Source organism: Periplaneta americana, chromosome 8 (genome assembly GCF_040183065.1).
Source record: "Periplaneta americana isolate PAMFEO1 chromosome 8, P.americana_PAMFEO1_priV1, whole genome shotgun sequence".
NCBI classification, from domain to species: Eukaryota; Metazoa; Arthropoda; class Insecta; order Blattodea; family Blattidae; genus Periplaneta; species Periplaneta americana.
Window position 1 is genome coordinate 38,882,801 of NC_091124.1, and position 26,702 is coordinate 38,909,502.

General features: G+C 34.4%; 2 protein-coding genes across 2 annotated transcripts; one reads left to right on the forward strand and one right to left on the reverse strand.

Moving 5' to 3' along the window:
• Nucleotides 1-2,727: 2,727 nt before the first annotated feature.
• Prdm13 (PR/SET domain 13) lies at nucleotides 2,728-11,553 on the forward strand. Its single transcript, XM_069832772.1, has 4 exons — nucleotides 2,728-2,987; nucleotides 6,713-7,592; nucleotides 8,804-8,917; nucleotides 11,428-11,553. The coding sequence occupies exons 1-4, from the start codon at nucleotides 2,729-2,731 to the stop codon at nucleotides 11,537-11,539; spliced, it is 1,365 nt and encodes a 454-aa protein (XP_069688873.1). The 5' UTR covers nucleotide 2,728; the 3' UTR covers nucleotides 11,540-11,553.
• A 4,636-nt stretch (nucleotides 11,554-16,189) lies between these two features.
• LOC138704660 (L-serine dehydratase/L-threonine deaminase-like) lies at nucleotides 16,190-26,201 on the reverse strand. Its single transcript, XM_069832771.1, has 7 exons — nucleotides 25,334-26,201; nucleotides 23,706-23,873; nucleotides 21,944-22,044; nucleotides 20,735-20,859; nucleotides 18,158-18,260; nucleotides 17,386-17,510; nucleotides 16,190-16,518 (listed from the first exon to the last, which is right to left on the reverse strand). Exons 1-7 carry the CDS (start codon nucleotides 25,499-25,501, stop codon nucleotides 16,313-16,315), a joined length of 996 nt encoding a protein of 331 aa, XP_069688872.1. The 5' UTR covers nucleotides 25,502-26,201; the 3' UTR covers nucleotides 16,190-16,312.
• Between the last annotated feature and the right edge of the window lie 501 nt (nucleotides 26,202-26,702).

Sequence of the window (26,702 nt, forward strand, 5' to 3'; positions counted from 1 at the left end):
CTAATTTGGGAGTTAAACACGAGAAACCTGAAGTCTGCGCTGAACAGTACAAGCAAGTGACATGGTGCGTGTGCATGTGCAGCGTGCCCAGATCTCTTTCCAAGTCCCTAAGAGGCGTATGAGAGAATTCTGTGTTTGGTACAGCTGACACCGTGACGTTCGGTGTAACACAAAAGGATTTTTGGTCAGAGGGGTGTTGACTAGGACCTCTCCCCCACCCTCAGCAAGGGGAGAGGGACAAGAAGCCGAGATTCACCTCATCTCGATGCACTTGCAACCCCCATCCCCCGACGCTGAGTTATTCTCTTCCTACATATATTTAATAAAGGGGAGGGCGTATACTTGTTAAGGGGTGCAAGGTGGTTGGAATTAATGGAGGGGAGTTATTTAAGAGGGTGGATCTTGTACCCCTGGTTATGTATCCTATAATATATAATGAGAAGTAAATGGTGATTGATACCGCAGTGCCCGACTCATATTGGTGCTGGTTGTGTGGTGATACGGTTTTGAAGTCGGCGACCAGGTCTAAGGCAGGTTAACATTAACACTGGAGCTTGTGTTTCTATAGGAATATTATGGTCAACAAATCTAATTACATACTCATAAATTAACTATAATCAAATTTAAAATGTATCCTATAATACCAAGTCATTTACTGAAATCTTCAACAGAGATGTCAACGTCGTCATCTAGTAAGAAATTGCAAAATTCTTCAACGAAAAACCTGAAGACAGACACTCTCAGAGTCGCATCAGTACAAACGAAACAGAACATTGAATCGATAACTAGTGTCACTGCAATTACCGATATTCCTTCTGGAACCTGCTCCGAGGACATCAACGCAGAGGAACTGGCTGAAGAGACGTCTACGGTCTGCCAAAATGTGAGTACATAAAACTATCTGAATTACTGTATTTAATTTAAGTGTGAAATTATGAATATCGTCTCCCAATATGATTTCATCGATATTTGTCAAAAAGTTGGACGACCAAGGAAACGATGGAAAGATCAAGGGAACTTGATATTTATTGTACAGGTAATAGAGAGAGCTCTAGACATAAAATAGTGCAGCAATAATGGTACTGTTATTATTATTATTATTATTATTATTATTATTATTATTATTACCATCATCATCTTCTTCATCGTCATACTTAATCGAAGGTAAATGAAAGAAAAGTCGCAAACATCAAAAGTATCTTGAGATTTCATGACAAAAAGAAAATCATTATAATAGATAAAAATGTTTAAAATTATACTAATGATGATGATGATAATAATAATAATAATAATAATAATAATAATAATAATAATAATAATAATAATAATAAATTCATGATCGAAAAAGGTACAAAAATTAATGTCTTCTTGATATCTCGTAGAAATGACATTTTTCGTAACTCTACAAACGTATTATTATTTATTTCTTTGTTTCTTTGTTTCCTTAAATATTTTTATTTATTTATTAACTTATTTATTTAATTATTTATTCATTTATTTATCTATTTACTTATTTATTTACTTTTTAGTATTTGTAGGTTATTTTACGACGCTGTATCAATATCTCAGGTTACTTAGCCTCTGAATGAAATGAAGGTGATAATGCCGGTGAAATAAGTCCGTGATCTAGCACCGATAGTTACCCAGCATTTGCTCATATTGGGTTGAGGAAAAATCCCGGAAAAAACCTCAACCAGGCAACTTGCCCCGACCGGGAGTCGAACCTAGGCCACCTAGTTTTGCGGCTAGACGAACTAACCGTTACTCCACAGGTATGGATTACTTACTTACTTGTTTATTTATTTTCACTTATTTACTTATTTATTTACTTACTTATTTATTCATTTTTATTTATTTATTTATTTATTTATTTATTTATTTATTTATTTATTTGGTTGTTTGTTTGTCTATTTATTTATGTATTTATTAGTTATTTACTTATTTCTTTATTTACTTATTTATTTAATTATTTATTTATCTATTTAATTATCTATCTATCTATCTATCTATCTATCTATCTATCTATCTATCTATCTATCTATCTATCTATCTATTTATTTATTTATTTATTTATTTATTTATTTATTTATTTATTTATTTATTTGATTGTTTGTTTGTCTATTTATTTATGTATTTATTAGTTATTTACTTATTTCTTTATTTACTTATTTATTTAATTATTTATTTATCTATTTAATTATCTATCTATATATCTATCTATCTATCTATCTATCTATCTATTTATTTATTTATTTATTTATTTGGTTGTTTGTTTGTCTATTTATTTATATATTTATTAGTTATTTACTTATTTCTTTATTTACTTATTTATTTAATTATTTATATACATATTTAATTATCTATCTATCTATCTATCTATCTATCTATCTATTTATTTATTTACTTATTTATTTATTTATTTTAGGAACCCGAAACATAGATGGGGGAGGATAATATTAAAATGGATTTGAGGGAGGTAGGATATGATGGTAGGGACTGGTTTAATCTTGCTCAGGACGGAGACCAATGGCGGGCTTATGTGAGGGCGCAATGAACCTCCGGGTTCCTTAAAAGCCATAAGTAAGGAAGTGTCCCCAACTTCACTCGCCTCATATCTTCAGGTTCCAATGTATGTGACCCAGAATTCGAGCGAGGTGTTCGGAGTTAGAAAACAATCGCACATTTCCCACTTGCTTCAAACATGGAATCAGACACGTGACACGGCGTGATGTTGCAGCTAATGGTCCGCGTGTCGGATGAGGGCAGGCTGAGCCCCGTGGGGCGCGGCGCCCGGTGGCTGCTGCAGGGAAGGCTGGCGGACGACTGCCACAGCTGCAACGTAATGCTGCGCAGGGGAGACGCCTGCAACACCGTGCTCCTCCAGGCCGTGAAGGCTGTCAGGAGCGGCGAAGAGCTCAGAATATGGTTCTCTGAACAGCTGCTAGCAGCTCTGGCTGTGCCCTTCCTGACGCCACTCAACATACAAGGTATGACAAGCACTATCATCACCAGTCTATCATCATCGTTATAAACATCTCATTCAATAAGACAGAACTCACATTGTACAGCGAACATGGGAACTTTTACAGTCCGTTCACTGGAACATTATAAAGCATCGTCCTTACAGTCCAGATTTAGCCCCATCCGATTTTCATGTTTTTGAATAACTAAAGAAATATCTTCGAGGAAGGCGCTTTCTGGATAATGCAACTGTTTAGGATGCTGTCCAAGATTTGTTGGAACATGAAGAATCTAATCTCTACAGAGAGAGAATCTTCCAGTGGCGGCTGATTGACTGAGGCAAGTGAGGCCGGGCCTCAGTCACTTGGCTTAACTGAAATCAAATTTTGTTTTTATGTAATGTATTAGTTATTTGAATGAAGCATATATCGCTGTAGAAGCATTTGAAAACTTTGTGATGTAGATAGACCTGTTTTGCGGTAAAATTTGTTCCCGATGCCAGGATCGCTCGTGCCGGGTTTGGCTTGTGATGTATATAGACCTGTTTTGCAGTAACATTTGTTCATGAGGCCAGGATCGCTCGTGCCGGGTCTGGCTTGTGATGTATATAGACCTGTTTTGCAGTAAAATTTGTTCATGAGGCCAGGATTGCTCGTGCCGGGTCTGCTTCTGGATTTTGGTTTGTCTTCGCGGGCTTTTGACGTTGCGCTTTAAACGTTGTAACTGAGGCACAATTCGTCTGGCCTGGTCAAGTTTCACTCCTCTCAACCATGGGCCGGCCTCAAGGGTAGAGTGGGGTGGGAATAGGGTGACTTGTCTTCCCAAATAGGCCATAAATAACAAACATTCCAGCTCTTTGGCAGGCAGAGACCCACACTATTCTCTCATCTTATGTCTTAGTTTATGACTTAAGCGAGGGTGTTGTACTATTGTACTTCGTGTAGTGAATCTGGGTCAATGTTGTTATGCATTTTGGGAAAATATAAACAGAAACAAATGCCAGAAATAATGTTGGTGTACTTAATTCATTGTTAGAGTGTCCTTTTTCGAGAAGAAATAATATTGAAAGAAAGGAAGTTTTAAATAAAGAGAGAGCCGACCGAGATACCTATGACATCGCTGACAATTTTTCTGACAGATAATCTTAAAACGCGAGTTTCTATTGCATCCTGGTATGGGCAACATGAATGGTTAAGTGGTAATGTGGTGCAAAATAAACTTCTCTGTTGAAAAGAAAGAAAGGGAAATTTCAACACATAATATGGGTTGCTTCATCATACTGAAACAATCACTGAAACTCGCAGCATAACAGCTTATTTGGTGAGTGAAATTATTATTTTTTATTACTAGTAATAATAATAGACTAATAATAATAATAATAATAATACAGTAATAATTATATTAATAATGTAACAACAATAATAATTAATATCATAAATAAACATTTTCTATCGGAGGCACTTAAACTAGTTGCATCTGGCCTCACCGAGGATTTGGATCACCGGCCGCTACTGGAATCTTCAAGCTTGTGCCACGATGGAATAAGTGTATAAATAGTCTACAAAATTATGTAATCACTTTCCAGTTCAACTACACAAAAACACTGCTTAGTAACATAGGAAACTTTATTATGATTATCTTTGTAGTTTATAGTAGAATCTTAAGGGGAGACGTCAATGAAAGTGCAATAAATTGCTAAAAATGTCTATAACTCTCTTAGTTTATGTCATAGCGTTATGAAATTTGATTATACGATGCATATAATAACATGTGAAGCATGTGTGACAATTTTCACGAAAATTTAATAAGTATTTTGGGCAAGAATGGCTTAAAGTATTTTAGTAAGTTTTATTTTACTCGTGTACCATTTTTACGAAAACAAATGAAGATAAATAAATTAAATCATTACTTCATAATTATGTAATCACGTAACTGCTTATCAGAATTTTTTCTATCATACTTCGGTTAGCTTAAATGATGTTTTAAATACTTTTATGCTCGACCATGCCGAAATGTAGTAATTATACACCTGGTAGCAGTCTTTTAATGCATGTCATTAAAGTACACCTCCTCATTAAAGTACAGGTGTTCAGCCAATGACAAGTCAGCTTACAACTGTTCAGCCAATGACAAGTCAGCTTTGTACCGTTATAAAACCGCAAGTATCGATTATTCTCGGATATGCAATCGAAAGAGAATTAGCGAAAAGTCACTGAGGTTGGAAATCCAATACTGTCGCAGAAGGTTATGTTCTGTTACTACAATAATTAGCGTTAATTGTAAATAATATTCAAATAAATGCAATTTGTCATCTCGTTTTTCAATGTCTAATTTAATTTCAATGTTATATCAAAGTTAATATTTAGTTTACTCAGTAGGTTCTTATAGACTATCAAGGTCAATGTGGACATCTGTTCCTCGGAAAAAATCAATACTTTCGCGTCTGCGCACACCTCACAATTTACGAGGTATTGCTCAAGGTCAGTTAGATACAAATAAAATGAATAATTTCAAGTTGGAAATATGGTCGAGCATAAAAAGTCGTATGAAACTCGCCTATAATGGTAATTAAGAAGCTCGTATGAAAATTATGAAACTCGCTTGCGCTCGTTTCATAAACATCCATATTCGCTTCTTAATTACTATCATTATAGGCTCGTTGCATAATGTACTATTCTAAAATTTATTTTTCCTTGTTTTTTGCCCATTGAAAATAGCTATATACCAGCTATGAAGATCTATCTGACATTAAAATAAAGCATATACAAAGTAAGTGTACAAAATTTCAGCAGAATCCATCAGTTAGTTTCTAAGTTATAGGTGCATTCTTAAAAAAAAAAAAAAAAAAAAAAAAAAAGTAGGGCTAACATTCGGAAAATTATACGCAAATTTAGGATTATAATGAGGAGTGGCGTGGCACCATAGCATTTAATCATTATTTTGAGTCGCTTTCTGATGGAATTTCGAAATCCAAATATTAGCAGTCTAATCTTGAAATATCAGGGATTAAAATTTTAAAAAAATTAAGCAATCTAATTTTTTATCGTTTTCCGAAAATGAAGCGTAAATCTTAGGCTTATAAAATGAGTGGCGTGGCATCATGGTATTTAATAATTATTTTGGGGCACTTCTGACGGAATTTTGAAAATAAAATTTTGGTAACCTGATATTTAAATATCAGACAATAAAATAAAAATAAAATTAAAGAATGGAGTTTCTAAGGCTTTCGAAAAATAAGTGTAAAATTTTGAATTGAAAAGAAGAGTGGCGTGATACCATGACATTTAATGATTATTTTAGGGCACTTCCTGACGGAATTTCGAAATAAATTTTTTGTAAGTTAATCTATAAACATCAGAGAATACTATACAAATAAAATTAAACAATTGAATTTTGATCACTTTCGGAAAATTAAGTGTAAAGAAGGGTGAAGTGGCATCATGACATTTAATAATTATTTTAGGGGGCACTTCTTGAGAGAATTCCAAAATAAAATTTTTGTAACCTAATCTTTAAACAACAGAGAATACAATACAAATAGAATTTTAAAAATTGAATTTTTTTATATCTCCCCTTAAACTACATTAGTTAAGTCACTTTCCAATCTTCAGTTTGAGAAAGATATTTCATGGATATTCGCCTGCGAATACAAATACCATTGCATATTTTATATAAAAATAATTATACTATCAGTGTCTTTGTCATGTATTTCTAACAGTAGGCCCTAAATACGATTAAATTATAATTTCAGGTGAAAAGAAGTACGTCTGTCATCTATGCGGACATCACTTCGAGACACCAAATCCACTTAAAATTCACTTAGCGTTAGACTGCGATCGACTGGGTAGATCTCATTTATGGAAACGACTGACGCGCCATCTCTCAATAAAACAAGACAATAATAATAGTGCAGGAGAGCAACATAGACCAGTCAGTGCTCCAGTACCTTTACCCAGTGCTATCTCCTGTGGAACTTCTACGTTTGAATTCAAGTTAGATTTGGTTACAAAAGAAGACAAGAAAAGCCTTACAAATGAACCAATAACACATCAATCCACTATTACTGCTAGGCTTCAAGCGCCTAATATAGTAACTTCATCCTCTGCTCCCGGAAGTGAAAATCCTTCCACTCTTCCGCAGCAAAAACGGGCACCACGACCAGTTTCTGAGCCCCTGAGTGTACAAGGCTCTGCTTTCAAACCCTACTGGAATAAATACCAGAATTCTCCACACGCAGACACTTCGAAAACGAAGTACGACAGCATCAGAACATCGCCTATGAATATTCTGTCCAGTCTAAGACCGCCACTAATTTCTCAACCTCATTTTGTGTTCCATCCATCGGCTAATATAAGTGCAGTGAACTTGAGTGCGAACAAGTCGTCTTCAGTTTCGGGACTTTTGAGTCCAAACTCACGCCTGTTGCCAGGAGTGAGCTACAAGCCAAACGTTCTGCCGTCAAGTTTCCAGCAGCAGCCACAACAACGAACCGAGACATCGGGCTCAGAATTCCACCATGCTGCAGAAATGGAGACCCTTGTCAGCAACCTAGGACGGTCGAAGCAAGGACATCTCTGTATCTACTGCGGCAAGATTTACTCTAGGAAATATGGGCTCAAAATACATATCAGGTACACATTATTATTATTATTATTATTATTATTATTGTTATTATTATTATTATTAAGATTTATTTATACACGCTTTAACGTCCGTGGTTATATTGCGTGTTTAGGATCCGGGGGTATATCAGTAGCCCATTTTTACTATTGTTGAGTTCCTGTTTCTATTGTCGTGCTATAAATGGCTTGTGTTCATGTAACTGATTTTTTAGACTTTTTATTAATGTTTATGATACTGGTGATTGAGGTGGTGATGGAACATGGCATGTAAATTTTCAATCCGGCAATTTGCCTTTGTGACTGAGGAAAATCATTATCATTATTATTATTATTATTATTATCATCATCTTTATAAGCAATCTGGCACATAGTTTCCATTGGTTGTATCACATCTGAAGAGAATTCAACTCCTTCACTTGTCAGGAATCTCCGCAAAAATTGATGTAAGGAATTCCAAAAATCCATTGCGCTGTCGTATTGTTATTTAATCATTTTGTTCAGAACATTTCAATACGACTATATTTTAACTAGATTTACAACTGTTTGACTTCCTGAACCGTTGCTAGTTTTTATTATATATAAACATTTAAATGGGCAACTGTTGCTTCAACACCACAGTATTTACTACAGATGGGACAAACATTTATTCAGTTAATTATTTTCATTCCGAGGCTTATATTGGGGTTTCGTAACAAGCTCTTTTTTTACTCTGATGGGTTGTTAGATCTTCGCCCAACCCCCAAGTTGGAGTACCACTGGTTGTTCTGTATGATTGTGAAACTTTGACTCTTACTTTGAGAAAAGAACAGAGGTTAAGGGTATTCGAGAATAAGGTGCTAAGAATTTAGAGCTAAGAGGGATGAAGTTACAGGAGAATGGAGAAAGTTACACAACGCAGAATGCACGCATTGTATTCTTCTCCTAACATAATTATGAACATTAAATCTAGACGTTTGAGATGGGCAGGGCATGTAGCACGTATGGGCGAAATGTGTATGGAGTGTTAGTTGAGAGACCTGAGGCAAAAAGACCTTTGGGGAGGCCGAGACGTAGATGGGAGGATAATTTTAAAATGGATTTGATAGAGATGGAATATGATGCTAGGGACTTCATTAATCTTGCTCAGGATAGGGACCAAATCAAAATGGCAGTGCAATTTACAAAACGATAAAATGTTAATTTTTTCCTGTAAGTCTGTAATAAGAAATGTATGTGTACAGGACGCACACCGGTTACAAGCCACTCAAGTGCAAGTACTGTCTTCGTCCGTTTGGGGATCCCAGCAACCTCAACAAGCACGTGAGACTGCATGCGGAGGGAGATACGCCTTACAAGTGAGTGACGTAGCGAGGAAACCCCTATGTGACATGCTGTGTTAACTTCGAGTTTGCAAATTGTGGGAATAACAGATAAAAATAAACAATAAAATAATAAATGAATAAATTGATCAAATATATGCATTAAATTAAAATAAGTTAAAAATTGATAAATGAGTAAATAAATAATGTGTAAATAACAATAAAAATAAACAAACATGTCACTTACATGAGTATACTGGGTGTTCAGTTCAAAGTGTGTCATGGCTCGCTGTATGCCGTCATGTGGCTAGCCGATGAGCCTAGAGAATTCAATCTTCCTACACTTCCGCAGAGGTGTATAACCTATGAGGCAGAGAAGTTGCCTAGCAAGTACGGCGTTCATTCTGAAGAGTACGTACCGATACCTACGGTAACGCCGGTAGTGGCAGGAATGTGAACTGTTTGGAAATACGTACTGTCGGGATATGGGGAGAGGGTTAAGACGATTACTTACGTATTTGTTGACATTAACTTCGACGGTCAACATGGACACGGAGCATTTGATTTGTGTTGTGGAATGTTACCGTACGCAACCGATGATAACAAATACCCTGCGTATGACTTGCCAGCGCAAAACACAGTTCGAAAGAGGTTATGGTAGCACGTAGACCGTACAGACCGCCATCTGTTGCTACGACGTTCAAGTTATACCGTACACGCTCTTAAGTTCAGATTGAAGAACGCCTTAAATAATAGGCAACTTCCCTGACATATAAGCTGAAACTCGCTTCAAATCGGTGACCCAACAACAGTGACGTCATGACACATTTTGAAATGAACACCCAGTAGAATAAAAAGTCGCAAGGAATTCATGAAATTTCTGTAATTGCGTGAAACGTTTATGCTGTTCGTGATTGTTATTGTAAGGATGTCTGAGATTTGAAATAAAGTTTGATATTTCTTTTAATTTCTGTCCTTATACTCCCTGCATTTAAATTTAACAAGGCGGAGCCTTCCCGTTATCAACTTCATAATCGTTTCCTCATTCCATGAGGCCTAGTCTCCAGACAACAATGCAAATGATAGTCGAAACGATTTACACATTAATATGACGCCAATGAGTTGTTTGAAATTATTATAATGAATAATAATGTGTCATTACAGAGAATAGGATTAATTTGTAAATCAATACCACAGTTAAGTACTTAGAAAATTACAGTATGTTAAATCAAATATTACTGTCATTATACTATCGCATTTATTAATCACCCCCATTTCTGTACGAATAATAATAATGACTTCATTATTTTGTTTTAAACACGTCATAATTTCAGTCATCATAATGTAGTTAATGACGTCACCGCATTAAAAGAAAGTTTAATCAGATTTCTCGAATGTCAATCGCATAAATATTCTATTTTAAAACAGTACGTGAATAATAAATTAATTTATAAAATTAAAACAACATAATATTTAAATTAACAAGTAAATAAATAAGTGGTTAGCAAATAACTAACAACAATAAATTAATTAATCACTATATAAACATAAATAATAAATCAATACACATAAATAAATGTGTAAATGGAAATAATTAAAAAAATTATTTAAAAAATAAGCAAGCAGTTTTTTCTAAGAATTTATTGGTTACGTTAGGTATGTATACAACGCATAGAAAGTATAATGAGAACTGATATTACGTCATCTTCACTATGGCAACAAAAATAAACAAATGAGTACCTACAGTATGCTTGTTAAGTTTCATATAAATCGAAGCAAATGGATGTCGCTAGGGAACTTTTTATTGGAGAAAAACACAGTTTTGAGGAAACGCAATTTTTGGTGGATATGGTAGGTTTAAAACTACGCGTAGCATTTTTAAAATGGCCACCACACCTTTAAATGGTGGGCGGGGCTAAATATATGACAAAATGTTAAACAAATGTATAAAATAAACATTTTGTAAAAAAAAAACTAAAATGTATATTTTTGCCATTTTGACCAAAAACTCAGTTCTAGTGTTCATTAAAACTGTTTATAAACAGATTTTATTTTGTTTTAAGCTTATTATCTTTCTATAAGACAGAAATTTGTTTCCTTGTCTATTTCTCTTTCTTCTCCTTTCGCATTCTTTCAGCTTCTTTTCCTTCCTCTCTCCTCCTCTTCTTTATCCCTTCCTCTCCCTTCGATTTTCAGTTTTTCTCTTTTCCTTCACTTTTCATTTTTCTTCTCTGCCATTTCTTCTTGCTCATTTCTCTTTTTTCTTATTCTCCTTTCTTATGTTCTTCATCATGTCGTGTTTCCTTTCCTATTCTTTTCATCTCTGATTTATTCTTGTTATCTTCTTCCTGTTTCTCTTTTTATTCTTATTCGTTTCTATGTATCTTTACTCTATTCCTTTCCTTCTTAGACCTGTTCTTTTCTTTCTTTGCTTTCCTCCATAGTTAGAATCACTATTTATTCTGTCCTGGCTCTAAATTTTTCATAGGCCTACTTCAATATTAATTGCTTTCTAACAAAAAATAATATAAAATGTCATGTTCCAGGTGCGATCTTTGTGGTAAGATTCTCGTACGACGCAGAGATCTTGAGAGGCACGTCAAATCCAGACATACCCATCCCCGCACCGAACAACGTCAAGAAGCTGACAAAACATGAGGCATCTACAAGCCAATTTCCTAAATTTAATATAATTTTAAAATGTTACAGGCCGACGTATATTATGAATAAAAATGTAATTTATTAAACCTCTTGATTTTAATGTGAAATAAGCCCATGTCTATTTTTATTTTAAGTGAAAACTTTATCAACTGTTTCCAGTCTCCCTAATTAGCGCGTTATCCATTATTACCACTGAAAGTAAATAGCCCTATATATTTTATATTTACATACACAGTGAGTTTATTTAAGGGCACAAACGGCTGAAATTTTCACCATTTTTGGTCAAAAATAACCTTTTCATTTTACCGCAAAAAATAAATCTACATACTCTAATCTATGTGTCATGGAAGTTTCTGGACCTTACCACACTTGGAACGTCAGTAATGACGTCATATTTAAATGACTACGCTCTTTAAATATCCTACCCGGTACTTCGTTGTAGTGTAGGCCTGTACTTCGAAGTTATTATTAGACATTTTTATTTTTATTACATTTCTACATAATTACCGTATTCAAAATTGAAAGAATTCTACAATTTTAAAGCAATCACGCTGATTTTTTCTGGATGCTCTATACGGTATGGTTAATTAAATACAGTAATGGATTTTTCATATTTTAATAACTCCTTGAAGTAAAAAAAATAACATTCATGCAATAGGTACAAAAAAAACCTACATTCATTTCCTTACAACTGTATACGTCAAATAGCGCGCGCTGGAATAGCAATGGCTGATTTGTCGGCATTTCAGGCGCAAAGGATTGCGGTACTGCGACACCTACTGACAACTGACAAGACGATTCTGAGGACCACGGTTTCCATTATAACTACGATGTACCATTTCACCACGCACGTGAATTTGTTTTGGTAGAATCCATACCAACCTTGCCATACACAGAATTAACAGCGGCACAATTATAAACAATTTCAGAGTTATTATTATTATTATTATTATTATTATTATTATTATTATTATTATTATTATTATTATTATTATTATATACTGAAAAAGTGCCACAGAAACTAGTTATTAAACTTACTCGATTAATCAGGTTCTGGAAGAGGCTCCATTCCCGCAATTTCTGAATCAGCTGATGTAGCATCTGAGTCAGCTGACGTGTCAGATTCGCCTCCAATATTAATCACAAACGGTTTCACTGCACTGTCGATTATGTCTTCTACTTCCCACATATTATTTTCCTCTGTTATTACGTGTTAAATACAAACGCGCCAACTCTCAACCCCTTTTTTTATACATTCCTAAACACTGTACAAATAAGTTTCCGAACATCGCGTCGGCCAGTTTGAATGTTATCTTGTCTTGCAACATAACCCTTCACTTGACTTCACACGTATTCAATGGGATTGAGGCAATCGAACAACGATGTCCCGATCTTTCTGTCATACAGTCCACAATGCATTTTTCAAATGTATACTTTTTAATGGCTTTACCAGTTCAATTAATTTCACTTTAACAAAACTCTCATCACAATGAATGCCTGTATTTCGTAGCCACGCTATAATGTCATCTTCCTCCACGATTTATTTGGAACTCGCTCTGATTGGGGGCATTATCCGAAACAATGAAACTGTGAGATTCTAATGTCATTTCTTCGTGGTAATCCCCATTTTTTTTATTCAAAAACTAGTTCCCCACACTCCACAAAACCAGAATCACTACCAATATGGAGAATTATCAATGCCTGTCCTTGTGTTAAGTCCCGAAAAAAAAAAAAAAAAAAAAAGCCTACGCAACAAAACAATATCATCCCGTCACCAATCATATTTTTACGATTCCTTCGAACAAATTCGAAACCGATTACCTTAACGAGATTATACAATGATGATTGCTTCAAATTAGGTAAATCGGAATCAGTGTTTATTGATGTCAACACCTTTTTCAAGATCGGTAGTTTATTATTTGAATAAAATGAGTGCACTTTACGGCGAACAAATCCATCACAAGTCACATCTAAACCTTCCCTCACACGTTTCCTTTTCTTGCCTGGAGTGCAGCAGACATAACCCTTCCTGGCATTGTATACACTCGTCACAGAAACGCCTGTAAAGTCTGAAGTCAATCTCACAATATCGTCTATAAGAGAGTTAGGATTTTTCGCACAACTTATTAAACACATTTAAAACAACAGTTTTCTCTCCAATGTTTACCTTTTCTATGCTTTAAAATACGAGGCATAACTGGCCCACTATCACCCATTTTGAAATTCGCTCGGAACTTAAGTGGCCGCGTATATTGCATAAAAAAATGCGATTCTTGCGCATGCGTCTTGTTAAGTAAATGGTAGGATAATTAAATTACATTTTATTTTGAATTGCTTTTCAGTAAAAGAAATAAATATTTTCTATTGCCTTCTGTATTTTGAAATGCAGCTTATTTTGGCTATATTTTTAAATTGTATAACTTATATTTACGAGAACTATTTCTGCGGAAGAAGATATGCGGTACAAAGCACGCAACCAATCAAAACCGTTGAATGTCAATGTTTATTTCGATTCACGTCATAGTTATAAAAAAACATTAGTATAAAGTACAATACACATCTATTACGTTCTGTGGGTTCGCAATAACTCTCTAAATGATGCAGAATTCATACTGAGTTGAAATGTAAACATTCACACTATTTAACACAATTTGTTTCTATCCAACAATGCCACATTGGCAAGCGAAAGAGCGGGAACAGAGTCTTCTTTTTTTTCTTTTTTCTTATGGTGCCATCTATTGTTTTCCACCAACAATTACAATTACACTTACGACATTTAGAGAACCTGGAGGTTCATTGCCGCCCTCACATAAGCCCGTCATCGGTCCCTATCCTGAGCAAGATTAATTAAGTCCCTACCATCATATCCCACCTCCCTCAAATCCATTTTAATATTATCCTCCCATCTACGTCTTGGCCTCCCCAAAGATTTTTTCCTCTCCGGCCTTCCAACTAACACTCTATATGCATTTCTGGGTTCGATATACGCGCTACATGCCCCGTCCATGTCAAACGTCTGGATTTAATGTTTCTAATTATGTTAGGTGAAGAATACAATGCGTGCAATTCTGTGTTGTGTAACGTTCTCCATTCTCCTGTAACTTCATCTCTTTTCCATTCTCATGGGGGCAGATAAAAAAGTTAATTTTTTCTTTCACCATGTTAATAATGTCAAAACAAGTGCTTGTACAAATTTTGGCCATTCGAGCGCAATTACGAGAGTCGTTGGGGCCATTTACAGAAAGAAAACACAATTTCATTCGAAAAATTTATTGAAACAGATACAACTACTGTTGAGCTATTTTTCAACATATTCCCCACTGGAATTGAGACATTTGTTATAACATGGGATCGACAGACAGCTGCAGATGGCTGTCTCACACTAGTTCCAATCCCAGGCGGCAGACTTCTACGAATTTTGGCCACTCGAGCGCAATTACGAGAGTCGTTGGGGCCATTTACAGAAAGAAAACACAATTTCATTCGAAAAATTTATTGAAACAGATACAACTACTGTTGAGCTATTTTTCAACATATTCCCCACTGGAATTGAGACATTTGTTATAACATGGGATCGACAGACAGCTGCAGATGGCTGTCTCACACTAGTTCCAATCCCAGGCGGCAGACTTCTAAGACACAGGGATAGAAAAGTTGATCCCACATTTCTTTTGAAGTTATTAACAAGGTGGAAGAAAAAGAAATAACTTTTTTATCTGCTCTCATGAGAATGTTTGCTTATTAGCCACAAATATTTTCCTAAGCACCTTATTCTCAAACACTCTTAATCTCAGTTCCTCTCTCAAAGTGAGAGTCCAAGTTTCATAACCATACAGAACAACCGGTAATATAACAGTTTTATAAATTCCAACGTTCAGCTTTTTTGAGAGCAGATTGGATGACAAAAGTTTCTCAACCGAATAATAACAGGCATTTCCCATATTTATTCCGCATTTAATTTCCTCCCGAGTATCATTTAAATTTGTTACTGTTGCTCCAAGATATTTGCATTTTTCCACCTCTTATAGGTAAGGTAAAGGTATTCCCGTAACATGCAATGAAGGCACTTGGGGGGCATGGAGGTAGAGCCCCATGCTTTCCATGACCTCGGCACTAGAATGAGGTGGTGTGGTCGGCACCACGCTCTGACCGTCTTTTACCCCCGGGAAAGACCCGGTACTCAATTTTTTTATAGGAGGCTGAGTGAACCTCGGGGCCGTTCTGAAAGTTTGACAACGAGAAAAAATCCTGTCACCACCTGGGATCGAACCCCGGACCTTCCAGTTTTTCCACCTCTTCAAAGGATAAATTTCCAATTTTTATATTTCCATTTCGTATTATGTTCTGGTCACAAGACATAATCATATACTTTGTCTTTTCGCGATTTACCTCCAAACCTATCTCTTTACTTGTTTCAAGGAAAATTTCCGTGTTCTCTCTAATAGTATTAGAATTACACATCCACTGGAATTCTTTGAGTCGTTCTTTCTAATGGCACGGGCATGAATTTTGTAATATGCACAGTTACAAAATGACAGCAGTTTACAATCACGGAATGTTTCTATGAGGATGGTGTATATTTCTGATACATTCACTGTGAAAGCCTAAAAATCCATATCAATATTTCCAAATTATTGAGCAAGTTGATATTTTTATGAATAATCGAATTATTCAATGTCTTTTATTTGACAATATTTGTTATAATACAAGCTCCCTTTCATATATTGGCCAAAAATAATATCTCTGCTGTAACTTCCAATCTTGATTTTCTCATTCAGGGATATTAATATTGAATCTTCTAGACCACTCCTGTAGACGACTGAGTGAGACTCCGTTTCCTCCACACACTATGATGACGACCGGCCCCGTTGTCAATGCTGGAAGACGTCCTTCGTTTTGCAGCTTTTCTATCACTCCACAATACACAGCTGCTAAAGTAGCCCCACATCCTGGTTCGACCAGCACGTGTTCGTCATCTGCAACAAGAAGAATAACGAAAATAAGTACTATGTGCTAGGAACCTACCATCGATTTCGTGCACATGAGCGACATGCTAGTTTCTTTGAGAATTTTCATCCATGATAAGCACTATTTAGGCACAATTTCGAATGCTGTCTAGTAATCAGATATTAAAGTTATAACTGCATAAAATTAGTGTGACGCAGGACCTACGACCTAGAAGTCATAAGTCGGTAATGAGTTTTGGAATAATATTCTGGGGAAATTCCACAGATAGTAACAGTATATTCCTACTACAAAAAAACAGTAATTAGAATAATAGTAGATGCAAAATCTAGGCAATCATGTTCTACCAGGTGCATTCAACAACTAGAGAAGATATGAAACAAAGAATTACAGAAGCCTGTATGTCTCTCAGGTGTGCTGAAGGTCTCCGTGCAATCACGGATGTTAGGAGGAGATCAGAACATTGTTTTGCACAGGGTGGCGGACATTTTGAACATTTACTATGAAGAGTGTACGCACATAAACAACATACAACATTTCTCAGAAAATACCATTTTTGTTGCATTGTGAGTAAACAATAAAAGTTAAAAAAAAAGTTTCAGTAAATGTTGTTTCTTTTTAAAAGTAGTTTCCAATGGCACTTTTAGTGACCCATGTTCTCATTTGAAATTTCGAAGTTGTCACGGGTACACCTACTTCCGGTTTGTTACGGGAAATGGTACTGCCACCAACCAATTTTTACATAGGTTTTGGTTATCAAAATTTTTTTATGAACAACCAGTATCATATAGTTTTCGAGAAAAAAAGGCTGATACGGGTGGTCTGAAACACCTGGTATATAAGATTAGTTACTAACTTACTGATGAAGTTATACAAACCTGCAAATCTTATACAGCTTTCAGCAGCTTGTGCATCTGTTATAACTTCAGAGATGATATTGAAGTTTGGAACTATATCCCAGAGATGTTGTGCCACAGTACGAGCGCCTAGACATGTGGCAATGCTGGATAAATAACAAAAGAATATCACGAATTACCATGTTAATTGTTACTCTACAACAGCAAATATTTATGTACAAAACTTATGTCAAAACAGATTCATGCCGACATGTGTGTAGGTAATTCATAGAGAAATTTCCCGATATTCGACCTCCAAATAGAGGTACAGTTCTATTATTATTTGTGGGGAACCCTAAAATTAGAGTCTATAGAAATAACCCACAACTGAAAGACAATATAAGAACAGGAATTAGAATGATAACGAAAGAAGAACTTTTGCATGTGAATTCAAATTTCATCAAAAGATGTCAGTGATGTCTAAATGCTAATGGACACCACTTTCAGCAACTATTGTAACACAGGTTAGTGAAATAAAATTATGACTTTGTGACTGCATTAACTAATGAAGGTTATATGAGTGCAATACACCGAAGATTATGGATCTAAAATTCCGCCCACATCCTTCAGATCAAGCGTGACGCAACCACACTATATATCAATTGTTCCCATTATCAGCTGACGTAGCTCACATGAACAGATAAATTGTGACATGTATTGCAGAACTCAGCTCTCCGTAATTCTATAAATTGCAATCTGTGAGTATAATCACATTAGGATAATGTATAGTCAGAAATGATCTACAATAACATACCTCGTAATTTCTTCAAGCGCTACTATTTTCTTAGCCTTCAGAGATAGGCTGAAACAATTGGCACCATAAGTCTCCATTGCAATCACAGGAACATCTTCCCAACCTAAATAAAAACAATTCAGTTAAAACTCAAGATACAACGAAATACATAACAGAATATTTCACAACGTGGAACAAGCCTGGATTTTATTTCTTTCAATGAGAAGTAATATAACATCATGATACTTATTCGAAAACTTGAGAAACTTTTACCTTTCTGATTAAAATTAAAACAAAATTCGTTAAATAACATTGTTGATCAATGAGCTCAACCATAAAGTACTAACAGACTGCCTCCATGGTCTAAAATTACCGGGTTCGATTCTCGGGCTCAGTTCTATAGGAAGAAGAAAAATTCTTTGCGTCCGGAAATTTGTATTAATATGACTGTGATTGCGAGTTTGCGAGGTTATGAATTAACCAGGCTTGAAATAAAAATACAATATATCAGGACTACAGCTGGGTAGCAATCCGAACACAAATTTGAATGTCACATTGTTGACAAATAATGCATCAGCTAGCACAACCAGAAAGCACTTAGAGATGCTAGTGAGTGAACAGTTAATTTTTAAAAATGTTGATACATTAGAAAAGGCAAATCAATTTCTGCATTTTATAATTTTACTTAATTAATTCCTCTGAACCCATTAAGAAAATAAAATAGTTATTAGTGCATTTTGATGTGATTTTAGTCGTTTCACATTATTCCTTATAAAATTTCCCTGTGAAATATGCAGGACTTGATAGTATTTACATATAATTTTCATTATTGTGAATTCAGATTCCAATTACATATTTTATGATACAGACTACATAGAAGATGATTTTACATTTTTCATACAACCCTAGTTTCTTGAACTAGAGCATTTCAAGAGTGATTGCATTCTAGTACGAAAAAAATTGATGTGTTGAACACCGTAGGTGAATTTAATCACAAAATATTTTGAAGATTTTAAATACATTCAATTCAGATGCAAAGTATGATTTTCTGAACGTCAGCTAAATATTTTAATTTTACTGAAGCAGTACTCTCAAACGCATCTGTATACATTTCATGAATAAAAAGTGTCAATATTCAAATCAGAAATAAAAAAGTGTCAATATGAAAACCAGAAGTGAAAAGAAGTGTCGATATGATATCCTATAGTCGCGAAGCTGTTATTCCCGGCATGACTCCTCCTCTTTGCTTACGTCTTAGGAAGTGAAGGCTCTTTAAAGTCTAGGTAGGTAGTATCGTTCGCCATTTTTGTTCTTTCGTTGCCGAGCTATTAGACGAGGAATCTATTTGCCACACCATTAAACATTATCATGTCGTAGCTCCTATGATAATAAATCAAACGCACTGTAATTCAGCAAATAATTGAGCGGCAAATAACGTCCTCGTGTGCTTTCTGCGAACGCCAACGAAAGAGCCAAAATGACGGGCGATTATATTAAGTATTTATCGAGCTTTAGGAAATGCATAACGTCATCATCAGCGAATCACAAGACGCACACGTTTAAATGTATCTGATCTGCAATGTGATTGGGTGCCGGAAATTAGAGCGACGGAACTATAGCACAACCAGAAAGCACTAAGAAATGCTAGTGAGTGAACAGTTAATTTTTAAAAATGTTGATACATTAGAAAAGGCAAATCAATTTCTGCATTTTATAATTTTACTTAATTAATTTCTCTGAACCCATTAAGAAAATAAAATAGTTATTAGCACATTTCGATGTGATTTTAGTCGTTTCAAATTATTCCTTATAAAATTTCCCTGTGAAATATGCAGGACTTGATAGTATTTACATATAATTTTCATTATTATGAATTCAGATTCCAATTACATATTTTATGATAGAGGCTACATAGAAGATGATTTTACATTTTTCATACTACTCTAGTCTCTTGAACTAGAGCATTTCAAGAGTGACTGCATTGTAGCACGAAAAAAATTGATGTGTTGAACACCGTAGGTGAATTTAATCACAAAATATTTCGAAAATTTTAAATACAATCAATTCAGATGCAAAATATGATTTTCTGAACGTTTGTTAAATATTTTAATTTTACTAAAGCAGTACTTTCAAATGTATCTGTATACATTTCGTGAATAAAAAGTGTCAATATTCAAATCAGAAATAAAAAAGTGTCAATACGAAAACCAGAAGTGAAAAGAAGTGTCGATATGGTATCTTAGAATATAATGGCTTGTTTCGAACCTAAATTTAGCTCAATAATATGAGCAAACTTTCAAAACCTGACATGTCCTTTTTCAGAAAATACTACTAATATGTGTCTCTGTAACAAACGAAGATTTTTTCTGGTGAAATTTTATACAATTATAAAAGCAAAAAAAAAAAATAAATAATAATAATAATAATAATAATAATAATAATAATAATCTTTAATATTTCATCATAGAAAATATTTTGTTCATTGCAGAGATGTAAGTTTTTGGCTTCTGAAGTGTATTTTCTGAAAATGGACATGTCAGGTTTCGAAAGTTTGCTCTTCAGTTATTCTTTCATTCATAGAATACATTTGAAGCTAACCATGTTTCTGAAGACCATGAAGAACGCCAATGAGCAGTCCCCCACCTCCAACAGAGCACACTACGGCGCTTGGCTTGCTAGGAAGTTGTTCTTTAAGTTCATCAATCATAGATACATGACCTTCCCTGAAATATGATAATAGATGAAATAGTTAAATAAACTTTGTATAGAAATAAAATAAAAAAGCAAGAATTCTGTCAATAGTTTTAATCAACATGATAATCAAAATTAATCATTGCTGTCATATTAAAGCTGGAACAAACACATAAGAAAGTGAAAGTAAATACAAATCATGTGGTAACGTTTATACGAACATGTTTAGAATTCTTGGCACAAGTGAGATTATAGTAGTAATGTATTTATTTTCCATCATCTGTGCTTCAGTGGCTGACCATGACAATATCTTTGAAAAATATTGGAGTGCAAGAGGTCAAATGACTTTATTGTTAAATGCCTGGCATTAGAAATCAACAAACAATAAACAACATTTATTTTGCATTACACAGTACCGGTACAGTGTGTGGACATCAAAATTGAAATAGAAAAATTAATCATTAATAGGATTCTTACATTAATAGTGGTTTTATAATAAACAATTACACGAAGTAACGAAACTAACTCATAATAAAACATTTCAAATACTGGAACATAATGCAATCAACAGTTAATTTTAATACATTGCTAATGAAACTAGTCAGGTAAAGAAGTTACAAAGTTAATCAGTGCCATTTGTTAGTCACTTTTTCTCTTTAGAGCGCAAATTTTCAAATTAACTGAAAACAATTTATTCCATGATCAGAAAAATGAAGCTTATTGTCATGAAAGAAATGTAAGATGTAATCACATTACAGAAAAACGATGTGCTGTATCAGGAATACACCACTGACGCATAGAATACATCACCCAGTTTCATCATGGATCCCGAAAAGAGTAACCCATATTCGGTGCAGAGAAGAGCATATTCTACGTCAAAAGCATAGAAATATGGAAACATGCACAATTTTTCATGAGCAGTGGTAGCACCTGTAGTAGCAATATGTAGTGTTACATTAAGTTTCCCCATCATCATTCTATCATTTTTTAATAATTCTGCTGCCCTTATCTTCTTTCCAGAACCCTAAATCAATGGCATCTCTCGACCCACAGATCCCTACAGTTGACGACAATCCCTCAGACATCAGGTTTCATACAAAGGTGATGGTTTCTTACCAGACTTCTGGATCATCGTAAGGGCTAATGTATGCAACTCCAGGTTTTTTAGCTTCCTCGCGAGCTATTTTCTCTGCAGCGTCATAAACAGCTCCACCAATCTAGCAGAATATCGAATAACAATTCATGTAAACCTAGTCAATAAGGTAGTAATAAAGTTATGTGAAAGGAGACAGATCTCTTATATTTGTAACTTCTATATTTTGTCCTATGGAACTGAAATTTTTATTATGCATTATAGGTCATATGGGCACATATCGTACAAATTTTCATTCTAATATCTCAATTACTGTAATTTTTAAGTTATTAATTTTTTATTGTATTAATTAACATAGTATAAATCTTGCTATAATTTTCATAATTCAAATTATTTTTAATTATAAAAATTCAATAGTGTTCGGATAAAGGGGGTTAAATCATTTTTTGTGCAAGTGGAGTTTTGTTCTCAAGGTGAATACACGAGTTAAATTCTACAAGCTGCTGAGCAAAAAACAAAAGAATACTAGTATTTGATGTGTTTTATTTGTGTAGAAAATTATTTGCAATAAAGGTCCGGACTGCCTTCATGGTCTGTTGGTCAGCATGCTGGCTTCCAGATCAGGAGGTCCCGGGTTCGATTCCCGGGCTCAGCTCTCGGTGAATTTTTCTTGAAGAAGAAAAATTCCTTGGGTGTCTAGAGTCTGGAAATTTGTATGATTGTGAGTGTGCCAGGTTAATATTAATTAACCAATCATCAAAAATATAAAATACATCAGGACTGTCGCTGGGCAGTAACCTGAACACACGTTTCAGCGTCACATTGTTGACAAGTAATTCCATCTGTTAGCACAACCATAAAGCATCTAATAGATGCTACAGAGTTACCAACAACGAAAAAATAAATAAATAAATAAATAAAGGTCTGAGGTTTAATTTTAATTTATCTCAAAACTTATTTTTATGAATTATTTCCATTTACCCAAACACCATCGAATTTTACTCCATTCCAAATACATGAATAAGGAAACTGACGTATGATTTTTGTATTTAGAAAGCAAGTTTTGAGCAAACAAAATATTTAACTTTTTAGTTTCTTATTTTCAGTTTTTTAAACTATTACAACTTCAACAAATGATGGTCACAATATTTCAATTAGGACAACAAAAAGGATATGTCAGTTTATTTATAACATCTTTATGAACTTTCGTGCAAAATTTCAGACTATTTGGGAAAAAAAAAAAAAGAAACTGTATTCATTAGAGTGTTCTGAAGTCTAAAATGTGCTGAAAATCAGAAACTTGAGAAAATGACCGATAAATAATAACATGCACAACACAATATGCATTCATCTCAAAACAATATGCTCCATATGTTGAGGCTTAGATGACACAGAGGTGAACAAACTACAGATTATGAAAGGTGAATCATTAAACTATATTTTGGAACAATCAACGAAATTTTAATTTTTTTTTTTAGATGTTTCACTGTTTTCACCTATCCATCCCCTTAATTTCTTTTAGATACTAATTTATCTAAATACTACATACTGTAGGTTCTATCCCAATAAAACAACCAAAACCAATAGTTTTAATCAATGGCATATTTATGAGCAGAGTCGGGGTGAAAATTCACTCTTTGGAAAATTTAATTTACTCCTCTTGCCAGATTATTATAACTAAAATAATAAATGCTTCATGCAATCTAGATTAAGATGTATTAATCTGGGCAAACTAGCCAACTCTTAAAGTACTAAAATTTCTTGAATAAGGAATAAGAGTCATACCTTGATTTCTGCTCCATTGCTTTTTATAAGTCTTCTAGCAGCTGGAGGTGCTGTCTGTGGCATGTACACAGTACAGGGAATATTCAAAGCTTGGGCAGCATGTGAAGCAGCAATACCGGCATTACCACCAGAAGAGACGATAATTCTCTGACAACCTCTCTCTTTCGACTGAAATTAAATACAAAAAAATAGTATTTAAATACCTCAAATGCTTTCTGGATAAGCTCTTTCCTGAGCAAACAAAGTGAACAATAAATGAATTCGCCTCTTACCACAGCCCAGCCAAATGAGCATGGCGATCTTGATGTAGCTAGCTATGCATTGGTAATAGAAGTTTCCTCATTCGCTACTCAGTACTTATGTATTTCATTAGTCACTACATGTTTTGAAGGACAAGGAAAAGTCTTCAAATTAATAAACAAATTATATGGCGACAAAAATAGAACCAACGATATTTTCGTTATTTTGTTAATGATCAAAGTAAATTTGCTACCAGTACAGTTACAGTTACCGTTACGTTATTTAAATAATAATACCATTACCGAGCATTACTTTCAAAAAGCAACTGTTAAACTAGTAATCATGTTACTTGTAACACTTATAGTCCCCAACTCTGGGCAGGCCTATATGTAATGACACACTTTAACCAAAATATTTCAAATAGTAATTATGAAATTAAAAAAATATATGTAGAAATCCCTCACTGCTAGCACGCACAATAAAGCGAAACCAGGCAATTAGGTCTAAAGGGTGGCACACAAAATACATCTAATTTGAGTTTTGTAATAGGCTACTCATGATTTATTTAATTATCAAGTGATAAAATTTAAAGAGAAGATGGTTTACTTAAATAATTTAACCATACACTAATAGCTTCATAATTGGTCAGCAACTTGAGCTCTAGTAACAGTGAGAGAGAGAGAGGAATAGTTCACTATTTTAGCAAAAAAAAAAATATTTATTTCAGATATCAATATTTTATTTAAATTTCTGGCACAAAAACGTTGAAGAATTGTTAATTTTTATTTCAATGGCTCATTCATTCTCCAGCCTAAATATACTGTAGTTCATTGATTACTGACTCAATTTCATATTTTCTATTGTTTTCGACTTCGACCACCACAGGTCTCTGAGATGTCACGAAAGTAACATCATCTGTTGCAGTCTTAATCAAGACATTGTTCTACAGAGATATCTGATCTGAAACAAGCAAACTTGGTGAGGGGATTCGATATCTCGTGAAACATATTTGCGCGTGAGAAGGAAAAAGTGGACTGGGAAGCTTTCCTCCCTTGCTACGCTTCGACTACCAGCTAACTAGCTCACTTACCCCCTCCATAAGGTTCTTACTGTGAGTTACGGAGCATGAATGCATTTGGTTTCACGAGATAACTAATGGCCTATACAGCTACAAACAACACATCAGCTAAAGAAAGTTTATAATGCCTACTAATAATTGATTATTATGGCATTATCACCTTCTTTATATGATAATAATGATGAAGCTTTTCCTAATAGTTTTCACTGGTGCCGAAAAAATCACGCAGTACTAGTACCTAGTCTAAACAGTGAACATATGATTCTTTAAAATTCCAATTACAAAGACTAAAAGATATTACAAAAATTACCTTTTGTGCCAATCTACCAACGCCCCTGATCTTGAATGATCCAGAGGGTTGGCAATTTTCCATCTTCATGTACACAGCAGGCGTGTCTGGTAACAGCTTGGAGAATACTTTGCTATATTGCAAAGGCGTACATATGTGTAGAGGAGTTTCATGTTCGTGAGAATTCATGTTTAATTACACGCACTCTCTCAACAGCAACTACAAGTCATATAAAATAAGACTTATCTCGAATGCACGCAAGATCCTTCTGAAGTGTGACAGTTTCTTTTTATAACTCTCATATCTCTAATCTCTTCAATTCATTTATAGCATTCAAGGGCACTAATAGAATTGACCTTGCTTTTATCATATGTATTATGATCTTAACACATGTTCTCAGACTCGTGTACAAGCTTATCTTAAATTTCTACGATACATTTATTTAATGCTTAATCACTGAATTATGAGAAAAGAATTTGTAAGTTCCGTTTTAAAAATAAATCTCCAGTCTTCAGATTACCATGACAATGAAGTTAGGTTATGTTTGTACTCGTATGGGCACAAAGCACAAAGGAAGCACATAAGCGAACCCCTCAACATTTATTCTGTAAATTTAATGTCATTCTTCTGTAATTTACATCATTATGCATCTCTTTTCTGAACGTGCAACAAAGACTCAAATACATTACCGAGGAATTCTGGAGCTCTTCCAAGTCAAATTAGCCTACCATAAAAGTTTGTTATGAATAGAGTGACAATAATTGCATCAGTTAAAAGTGGAAAACCTGTTTGTTAGCCTCCTTCAAAAAATCTTGCAGAAATTTATTTTAGAACATATATTATAGAATTAACAAATAATTTTACAATAATACAGTATAATATAATGAATAACATTGTACTATATGCATTGCATAAGCCTATAGGCTAGCTATTACGCAATGAACAAAAAAAAAAATGTTGCAAAGCATGTAGATTGTACTAATATTTCATGAAAGAGGTTTATTACATCAGTCATACTTGTATGAAGTCCCTATTGCATTCAGTAAGTCAGATTTATCAAGTAAATAGCTACCGTATAAAAATCACTGCAACTAAACTTCCTGCAATAAGTAAACAAAACAATGTTTCTAGCACTGTACCTGTTTTTCTCATCCATCCACTGTGAAGACTAAAAACTTTCTCTATATTGGCAATGTGTGCTGGGAGTAAGAAGAAATATTGTGCTTTGTTTAGGAATTTACAGAACTGCTCGTCAATATTTCAAGTAATAAAAAAATAATGGCATTTTTCTCATGAGCTATTAGGTCATCCCAGTGTTCCCTGTCAGTTTCAATTTTATTTTGCACAAATGACTTGATATGAATTATTTCATTAATAATGAACTATCATC